This window comes from Symphalangus syndactylus, chromosome 1 (assembly GCF_028878055.3).
Source record: "Symphalangus syndactylus isolate Jambi chromosome 1, NHGRI_mSymSyn1-v2.1_pri, whole genome shotgun sequence".
Lineage (NCBI taxonomy): Eukaryota > Metazoa > Chordata > Mammalia > Primates > Hylobatidae > Symphalangus > Symphalangus syndactylus.
Window position 1 is genome coordinate 7,992,092 of NC_072423.2, and position 10,409 is coordinate 8,002,500.

General features: G+C 48.5%; 1 protein-coding gene across 3 annotated transcripts in view; it reads right to left on the reverse strand.

Moving 5' to 3' along the window:
• Window positions 1-763: 763 nt before the first annotated feature.
• SALL3 (spalt like transcription factor 3) overlaps window positions 764-10,409 on the reverse strand; it is a 22,662-nt gene continuing 13,016 nt past the window's right edge. Inside the window, exons 2-4 of one of the 3 annotated variants that reach the window (XM_063612037.1) lie at window positions 8,495-10,409; window positions 7,938-8,278; window positions 764-6,524 (exon numbers count right to left, since the gene is read on the reverse strand). The exon at window positions 8,495-10,409 is cut by the window's right edge and continues 911 nt beyond it. In XM_063612037.1, coding sequence (XP_063468107.1) covers window positions 6,093-6,524; window positions 7,938-8,278; window positions 8,495-10,409 — 2,688 coding nt within the window. In that variant the 3' untranslated portion in view covers window positions 764-6,092. The other 2 variants (XM_055296007.2, XM_063612446.1) reach the window with 2 other exon arrangements.

Genomic DNA, 10,409 nt, shown 5'->3' on the forward strand with positions numbered 1-10,409 from the left:
AGAATATGCTTTAACAGTACCCACCTCTTGAATTACCAGTAGGATTTTTAAGAATCCCAAATATAAAGTGTCTGGGTTGCAAAATTTTTCTTGATGGTTCCAAACCTAACATTTTAAGTAGGCTGAAGCTGTGCAGTTCCGCAGACCTGTCAGCTGTATTTCATGGTGGAGTGTGATGCTCTGTTACTAAAAATCACAAAGAAAAACAAACAAGGGTGAGAGGCTTATGTGCAAAATCTTCCTTAAATGATCTCAATGTGTGGGGAAGCCTTTCTACACTTTTTAACTGTGTATTCATAAGACTGTCACCATTTGACATGGAAAATGTTTTTCCAGGCCTGCTTGTTCTGCTGCAGCAGCAGCGTGACAGTGGGCGGGCACGTTTCTTCTGGGTAAATTAAGGTCACAACGGGAGCTGTTCTTAAACTGTCCTTGATACGGCAAAGAGAAAAAAAAAATCAAATAACAGAAACATTTAGTATTATACACATAATTAAAAGATCTTGTCAGTTATAAAAATGATTTTGTCGTTTAGATATTTTATCCCTATTTATAAAAAGGTATTGGTATTAAAATTCAGATGTTCTTTAATTAAGCTAGGAAGAACGAAATGGAATTAGTCAACCTAAAATAACCATGAGGAATGAAGGAAATAATTTACACTTTTCTGTAAAAATTCTAGTTTATAGATCATTCTGTAATTTAAAATATGTGCATCATACCAACTTAGAAAGTATGGGGGAAGGGTTACCCATTTCCCATGTTCACAAATAATCACATTTGGAATGACTGTAATCAAACATTTATTTCCACGTTTGAATCATATACAGTGAACGATTCATACCAACATGAACAAGTTCTTGCATCTTTCACTGCAGGGCGTGGCCTATGCATCATTTGTTTTTCATTTACTGATGTAAAGAACTTTGGACAGAACAGAATACAAACATAATCTGACACCGTGACATCTCTTCTTCCTCTTGTCTTGCCAGCTTTCTGATTTTCCCACAGGGTTATCCAAGCTCCGCGAAAGGCCAGTATTTGCTAGGAATGGTCTGTCCAAATGACAATCTATGATACCTCCAATGAAAACAGGCCAAAGATGCAGACCATGGCAGAAATCAGGACAGTGACACCAATGTTCATAGTTTAGGCTTTCTGATATTCTACTAAGGAACAACAAGAAAAAAAACCACATTGTTTTCAATTGCATACTCTTGAATATATAGTGCTGTAATAAGGGGCTGTGTGTGTACTTGTGTGCAGGACTCATGGAAAAATCAAATATGTTTCTAACGTCTCTTATTTAACAGAATTTGCAGTAAGCATCAGTTCACAGCTTGATTTTATTTCACCAAGTATAGTTGCATTTTTAACATCAATAAGTTCAATGGCTTTTTCTTTTAAAAAAAGATACAAACACATTTTTCATGATCCAAAAATGATTCCACGTAGTTTCTTTAGCAAATTTATTTGTAATTGATTTTTCATATCCATGGGAGAATATTTTTGGGTAATAACTCATATTTTCTCTCTATATATAAATATGATCAATTTTTTTCATGATTATTTTTGGGTAAAGAGAAAGATGTACATTAGTGGTAGTTCTTTAAAAAAAAAACATAGAATTTTAGAACTGAAAAGGATTTGAGTATCATCAAATTCCACCCTCTTCCTACAGATAGGAAAGCAGCTTTTACATGGCACAGGAGGAGTGAGAACCCTCTCCACGCTGGGCCCTCTCCCCGGGTCTCAGCATGGATTGTACCAGCCAGGACGATGCAGGGAGGACAAGGTCATGCCCCAAGCCTCGCTTGGTACAGAAATGCTGAAAGGAGAAAGAAAAAAAAAAAAAAAGCCTCTATTGTGATTTCATTTTAAAGTTTTCACTTCATAAAGAATACTGAGAATTAATGCCCAATATTTCCTTCTTAAATGAAAAAGGGGAATGTCATCTCCTTCCTCATGTTATATAGAATATTTTGTAGATCAAGTTTTAACACAGCTAAAAAGCAGCAAACAGGTCTGCCGGTATAAACGTTTCATGCCCTCTTTTTTTCAATGAAGCACTGTGTCGTAAGAAACTTTTCAAAGGAATAAACAAGTACTGGCTCCCTGTCTCAGTAATTAGCAAATGAGCACAAGGTTCTAACACAAAGGCCTGAACACAGGGCCCTCAGGTTGGCGGTGAGCTGGCGGGTGACAGGCTGGGCGAGAATGACACATGTGCAGCACGGTCTCCAGCTTCACGCGTGCACCAGAAGAGAGACGAGAGATTGGGACGTCTGCGGCATTAGACAAACAGCCACAGTGAATACAGTGATTTGAAGCTGGTTGGGCTGGAAACATACATGCAGCCTAGTAATAAAGAAATGGCCCTGATGTTCACCGTGGCTTCGTAAAACACAAGATGGGGACCGGGCAATGCCTGCCAAACACAGAAGAAAATCAGGTAGGGGCTCCCATGCCTCCAAGCTTCCATGGGGCCAAAATTAAACAGCGAGAGCTGGAAGACAATTGCTTTTTAGCCCTTTAGCAGTACTTATTAATTAGCTTAAATGTTAATGTTTCCTGTAATGAACTTAGAAACGTATTTAAATAATTTTTAGGGATTGTTGGCATTTATGATTCTTTGATACACAGTCTACATCACCACAGTTGGCATCAGAAAGCAGCAAACACCCAGGCTTGCCAAGCCAAACACCTCTGATCTTACCTCTGGAAGTATTTTTTAAATACAAGAAGTAAATCCCTTTTCTCCTGCATTTTAGTTTATATTAATCACTTTAGATGGCTGTACATTTTTTTGCTAATTCCTTACTTCAAAAAAATTGAATTTACTATCTCATTTAGTCAGTTTACATTTTATAATTTCTATTCTAGCATTGAAATCTACATGGTTTGATTTCTAAAGCTTACGATATCTGCTGGGAGGTTGGCCTGGATTGGTTAGTTTAGTGGTTAGTACCTTTATCATTCCTTAAAATCCACCTGGCACGTCCCAGGTAAAAATTACTGTAGCTTCTAGGTTGTCAGTAGTTATTCATTTTAAAAATTAAAAAAAAAAGAAAAAGAAGAAATTGATTACATATCTTGAAATCCAGGAGCTATAAAATCATTCTTATCAAATGTTATCAGTGAGGTAAAGCTTATTTTAAATTAAGGACATTCTCCATCTGGAATTAAGCTGTGTGGAGCTGCCATCCGTGAACTCACAAAGCTGCTGCTGCTGCCACACTGTGAGCACCGTCCCACCCACTCCTGTCCTGTCATGTGATTTGATGCACATCTATTTGTTCAAGCGACCTGAAAAGCCAGTATTCTCACTTCATGCTGACGACGGGAGTGGTCATTTTTGGGCACTGCGGAGTCTCTGATATGTAGGAATTTTCTACCACATCTTCTTCCATCATAGATGTAAAAAGAATCCACAACTAGGAGGCTGAATTTTTATTTTGGAAAAAAGCAAGAAATAAAAATTTCAAGACCAATCAAGATGCACTGAGACGCTGCTTAAATCTAAGCTGCCAACCTGTGTTGGCGTTCCCGGTGGAAACACCACGGATACACACCCACCACAAATGACCTCCTCAAATTCCACTTTCTCCATTAGAAAAATCAAGGAACGCAACTCAGAAATAACATTACATCCTGCATTTTATTCAATTCCATATGACAAAAATAGTAACCTAGACTAAGACATCCATTTCAATCAGTCGATGTGTCAAGCCACAAGATTTAATAATAAAAAATATTGGGTCTAGGTAACAATCCCCAGCTGCTCAGAGAGGTCCCAGCCCCGCATGGCATTACAGTATAAAAATAGTGTCTCTCTTCACCATGCAGAGGGATGGCCTAGCCCTGCACACAGGAGGGTCCGTCTCACTGTACCTTCATGAGCCATCTTATTTACAACACTTTACATTTCTCTTTAGTTATATACACATCCTTTTGGGAGAAGAGAGAACACTATGTGGTACCAAATACTAACCAAAAAACAAACAAACAAAAAAAACCACACACACACCAAAAAGGACACAGATAAATAATGAAAACATTCAACTGCTGAAACACAGCAACCTTAAGCCACCTCAGTTTTCTCTGCCTAACGCTTGAGACACCCCAAGCCCTCATCCCGTGAGAAGAGGTGGCACGGTGGGGCGAAGTTACATCTCATCACCGTGGAAAATAGAGCTGTAGAGTTCAGTGTTCATTTCCAATAGAAATAAACAGCTAATGAGTCTTTGATACTCTTTTTGTTTAGTGACACGCTGGCACAAACAGCCCATCCTCTTACAATGATTGTTTTGCTGCTGTGGTTGTTAGGAGAAGATTGTTCTATTTTTTCTGTCTCGACCGAGAAGACTTCACTGTCTGATTCTTTCTTCAGGGGCATGCAACTCCTTGCAGTTATCCGACTACCAGAGCATCTCTTGAACAATTTTGTTGTTGGAAGTTCATAGTGTCAGACGCCAGCACACGTGCAATGCACGAAAATGAGGTAGTTCACACGGCGCTGTGTTTGCGCTGCCTTGGCCGCCCCAGCCTCCGGGGCCCTCCCGGCTGCATGCAGCTCAGCCATCAGCGCCAGGCTGTGTTCTGAAAAATCAGAGGACACTGTGCTTTGCTTTCATCTGAGAAGATAATAAATAAATCAGGAACTCGGAAAATTTCAAAGTCATGACTGATTGTACTGCCTGATACTTGCCATTTCTCTTGGGTTTACTGTCCATGTGACCAGTGCCACCAGGCAGCCACAATCTTGTCTGTGGGTGAGACAGAGAGAGACAGACCCGCTTACATGAAAATCAGACCTGCAGAAGGTTCTCCTAGTTCCTTCCTGGCTTGTACTGACGTCATAGTCCTAGGATGAATTCACCAAGGTTTCGTTAGGGGGTGGTCACAGTTTTTAAGTGGGCTTTGTAGAAAAGTTAAATAAATCATTTTAATTTAAGAAACAGCAGGCCCTGTTTTACTGAGGAGCTGACAAGTCTTGGTGGCTTTTCTTTTTAAGTGGCATAGATTTCTAATATTGTTTGACCATAAGACAAAACAAGGAACTGTAACAGTTTTCCCATTTTCCTTAAACTGAAGTTCTATTTATAAAATACTTTACATCTTTTTAAATTTTCAAATTATAGACAAACCTCCCTAATACAAAATACTAAAAGTGCAATAGTATAAATTAAGAGTTTGCAACCACATTATACAAACATTACCTTTTTATTGTACAGCTTTGATAATGTGAAATATTTTCTCACAACTGTTTATAATGTTGTGAGTCATTTATGGTGATGTTTGTCTGTAACTCGTTCCCCAGTCATTGGGCTACAGACCACACTAGAAAACAACTGTCCACATAGCAGCTACAAACATTTAAATTAAAAAAAAAAAAAAAAAAGGGTTATTACTGACAGGTACTTGCACACGAAAAGCATGCTATCTTTCCCAACAGAACTTCACAATTCTGCCTGCATTGAAATAATCCACTTATTTATAGTAAAACAAATCTTGCTTAAAAAAAAAAATCACACAGCCAGATGTATTCTGCAGTACAAAACCTTCGTTTAAGGTTGGGGCTATTATATTGTCTGTTACCCGCATAATCTTAACATTATAAATACTACAGACGAAGATAGTGTCATGATACACAGCATTGGGAGTACTAAACCACGTCTTTAACATGAAGCGTTCTAAAAAACATCGTTCAAGTGTCTAACTAATTCAAACGAAACCATCACATGAGTTTCACTGGAATACCGCAGAGGACCCCTTTCTCCCTCGTGGAGATTATTAGGTTTCAGGAGCAAGGAAGTGGACATGGTCTGAGCTCTTTCTGTTCCTAAGGCGGTTTTCCAAGCACTTTTTTTTTGAAGGAAACTTATTTAAAAGGTTGCAGAGTTCTCAAGAACAGTCAGGCTTGCTGTTGAAGGGAGCGCCATGCAGCGCTTACAAGACCACCTCTCAGCAGCCGCAAAAGTGTTTTCTGCTATGGGTGAAAGTGTAATGAGAACTGAGGCAAGAAAGGTCAGAGGCCTGATGCTCCAACTTCAAAACGTGGGCCTGGGCAGGGCAGATGAGTGAGTCACTGGCTAGTTGATACCAATCTCCTTGTTATCCTCGATAAACCGCGTGAATGGGCGGCTGGCTGCTGTTTCTGAGCTTGCTTTGTCCAAGCTGACGATGGGTGGGCTACTGCCAGTGCGCGCTTTGTCCATCCCACTGGCCATGGTGCCCAGAGGGGGGAGGGCGCTGCCCCCGAGACTCACGGGGAGCTGGGGGATGCCTCCGTTCTGGATGACAGAGATCTCGTTGTTCTTCATGGCGAGCCCGTTAGTGATGGCTGCAGCATACTGGTTCCAAAAACTGGGGTCGACGTTCATTGCCCGAGCTGCCAGGTCCTTCTGGAACATTTCAGAGAACTTCAGGGCATCACCCCCTAGGAGAGCCATGGGGTTCTCCACAGACAGGCGGCGGCCGCGTCTCGCGGGGGCGTTATTCCACATGTGTGTCCCCATGTGCACCTGCGCGAGACACGGAGACAGCCCACGAGTAAGCGCCCAGACACGGAGGCACAGCTGCTCTGCTTCCACTGCAGCAGACAGAGGCCCACCCCGCTCCCAAGCGCAACTTAGGGACAACAAAACACAGGTGGACTTTTCTGGGCACTTTATATTTCTACATGCAAACATCTTGTTTTATTGAATACAATAAGCAAAACCAACAAATATAAATTAATGAATGCAGTCTTTCAGTTGACAAACTTTAGAGTAATTTTCCCCTAAGGTGTAAAATCCACATGGCCACCCAGAGAATGTTCTGGAACTCAAAGGGTCTGGGTCTTGCTCTTTCACTTGCCCAAGCCCTGGTTCCCCTCTGACCTCTACTGTCCTCCACTTTGCATCTTCTGCTGCTGGGACTCTCTGACTGTGCCCCTCTCCTCTTGCTTTCTCTCAAACAAGGAAACATTAATTCTAGAACATCCCAGGGTCACCTGCGGCCAGCAGGCCCGGGGGGCAGTTCTTATCCAGCCCACGCACGCCGGGTAGAAACCACAGGCATTGATCTTTGGGCTGTCTGAAGAGGCTGCTGGAACCCAGACAGGCTGGCTTTGCAAACGTGCACTTCACAGACGACAGAAAGCAGCCATTAGTCAACACAGTACAAGGCACAGGCCTCAGCCACCCAGTAGTCGCCACACACCCTCTCTACCGCTGCTGCTGCGATCTCATACAAGAACATAGCACAGCGCTGGCTCCTCTGCCCCCACGCCAGGAGCTTCTCACCCAGCGCCCCTCCCGTGGGCCCTCTTGGCAGCCACATGGACAGAACGACAGGGCCTGTTGAGTGGCCTCACCTTGGTACTGCTTGTATTACATGTGAGGTTTAAAACCAAGCTTATTTTCTATCAGATTCAAGAGGGCTTCAGGCCCTGGACCAAGTTGCAAAGTGAGCGTTCTCACCCCTAACGAATGCCTAACCTGGCTGAAGCCATCAGAGGTCCAGCTGCACGTGTTCCCCGGGAGAGGCCCAGGCTCCTGTTCCTCCCACAGCCGATTAACAGGATGTAATCTAAGTATGTGTGTACAGGGACACACACGCATGCCAGACACCACACACATGACATGCACATTTGCACATGCACGTTATACATGTATGGATACATTACATACACCCACACATCCACACTCACACACGACCCACACACACACATAGGTACATGCTACTCACCCACACGCACACCCGACACACACATCACACCCTACAACACACACACACCATGCACACGCACGCACACACACCCACATGCGTGGCATCTCATCTCCCTGGCCAGGCTAGGAGCAGGACCTCGGCCGCTGTGTCTGCGGCAGGTGATGGAGAAAGCCACCGTGGCTCGGCCGCACCGCAGCCGGGGCTGGAGCCTGCTATGCTCTTACCTTGAGGTTGCCCTTAGTGGTGAAGGCCCGGCCACAGATGGTGCAGCCGAACGGCTTCTCGCCGGTGTGCGTGCGCTCATGGATCTGCAGGGCGCTGGCCGAGGAGAAGGTCTTCCCGCATGACTGGCAGTTGTGCTGCTTGGGCGTCCGGCGCGGCGGGGGGGCCAGCATGGGCGCCAGGCCCGGGCCCATCACTGTCAGAGGCCCGGTGGGGACCTGGACGCCCGCGGGCAGCGGGGGACCCTCGCCCAGCGCCATGGCCTTGCCGTGACCGTTCACTTCCATTTTGATCATGGTGGGTGCGGCGCTGGAGACCAGGCTAGGAGTGCTTTGGCTGGGACCTAGAGCAAAGTTGGGGTCAAATAACTGAGAAGGCAGCTCTTTCAATCTGTGTGTCAGTAAGTGCTGTTTTAAATTACCCATAGTGGAGCACCCTCGCCTGCAGAGCGCGCAGACGAACGGCCGCTCCTTAGTATGGCTGCGGTAGTGGATTTCCAACGCGCTCTTGCAAGCAAAAGGCTTGCCACAGACACCACACACAGTGCTGGGACACTTACCCCGCTCCCTGTTCAGGAACAGCAGGCTGAAGGGCGCCTCCTCCTTGATGCCCGCGCAGCCAGGGGCGCCTCCGCTGCCCGGGGCGGGGGCCGGGCTGTCGGGCCTCTCGGTCTTGAGCGGGATTTCCTGGGGCTCCTCCGGGGCGCCCAGGCCCGGGGACTTGGAGCGGAAGCTCTCGCCATTGCTGGGGGCCGGCGACAGGGCCTGCGAGGACGAGGACTCGGACAGGGCGGGGCTGCCCGCGCTGCGGCTCTCCAGGTCGCCCACGGCCGACGAGGAGTCGTTGCTCATGCGGTCGCTCTCTCCGGACCCGTTCTCCACGGACTTGAGGCCGGTCAGCTGCTGGCAGCTCATGACGGAGTCGATCATCTTCATCTGGTTCTCCAGGGCGGCAATGCTGGAGATGACCGAGGGCGGGGAGGGCGGGCAGGACCCCGTGTAGGACAGGAGCGGCTTGGCTGGGTCGCCGGCCGCGTCCTTCAGCTCGGCGTCGTCCTCCATGGAGTTCTCGTCCATGTCGTCGTCGTAGCTGCTCAGGGTCTCCGCGTTCTTGTCGTCGTAGGCCAGCTCGGAGTCCATGGCATCCTGGAAGCCCTCGGGCAGCGGCGTGTTGGGGATCTGGCCGCCCATGTGCATGCGTATGTGCTGCTGCAGGACTACGGCGTTGGTGAACTTCTTCTGGCAAATGGGGCAGGAGTGCTGCACGCGCAGGGGCGGCTTTGCACGGTGCACGCCGAAGTGCGTCTTGAGGTTGCCCTTGGTGGTGAAGGCGCGGCCGCAGATCTTGCACTTGAACGGCCGCTCCCCCGTGTGCGTCCGGTAGTGCATCTTCAGCGCGCTCTGGCAGCTCAGCACCCGGTGGCAGATGACGCACTGGTTCGGGTCCGTCATCTTCTTGTCGATATTCTCCACCAGCTGCTGCAGCTTCGAGGTTTCCGACGTTTGCATCGAGTCTAGCAGCCCCCCGAACGGAAACTGGGCCTTGAACTGCTCGGAGACGGCGGGCAACCCGGGGCTGCCAAGGCTCGTGGGTGCGCCGTCCACCGATGTGGGCGCAGCGCTGGCCTGAGCACCCACGGGAGCGTCCCCGGCCCTGGCGTTGGTGCAAGGCAGGCTGACGGGCTCGACTTTAGTCAGGGACGGCCCGCCGAGAAGTGGCTGTGGGGACTCGGCGGTGGCAGACACGCCGGACTCCGGGTGGTTGAGGCCTGGGGACAAGGAAGCGCACTCGCTGGAGGCGGGCGATGGCCTCTGTGGGGAGCGGCTGGCGGGGGTGGCGCTGGGGGAGTCGGCGTAGCCGTGCGCGCCAGGGACAGTGGGCGGCAGTTGCAGCCCCACGGACGTGGGCACGGTGGGCAGCACGGGCTTGCTGTCCAGCCAGGTGGTCACGGGCTTCTCGGGGGGCAGCGACATGCCGTAGGGGATGCCCGAGCAAGTGGGCACGTTGTCCAGGTACTCGGGGACCGGGTAAGGGTTCATCTGGATGTGCGGGTACTTCTCCTTGTGCCTCTGGAAGTGCACCTTCAGGTTGCCTTTGGTGGAGAAGCGGTTCCCGCAGATGTTGCACTTGAAGGGCCGCTCGCCTGTGTGAGAGCGCAGGTGGATCTGGAGCGCGCTGTCGCTGCCGAAGACCTTGGCGCAGAAGCGGCATTTGTGCTTGAAGAAGGGGTCCTCGGCGCTGGCCTTGGGCTCGAACACCGACACATTGGGCGGCTTGCCCTTGCGGTGCTTCATGAGCGCGGACAGCGGGTCCAGGGCGTTGGCCGTGGCCGCGATGCTGACCAGCGGGTTGGGGAAGATGACGCCGCTGGCGGAGGTCTGAGGTAGAAGCGGGCTTGGCAGGCCCGGCGCCGCGCCCAGCAGGGACCCCGGGGCCAGGGCAGGCGGCGTGGACGCGCTCTGCGGCTGCGAGGA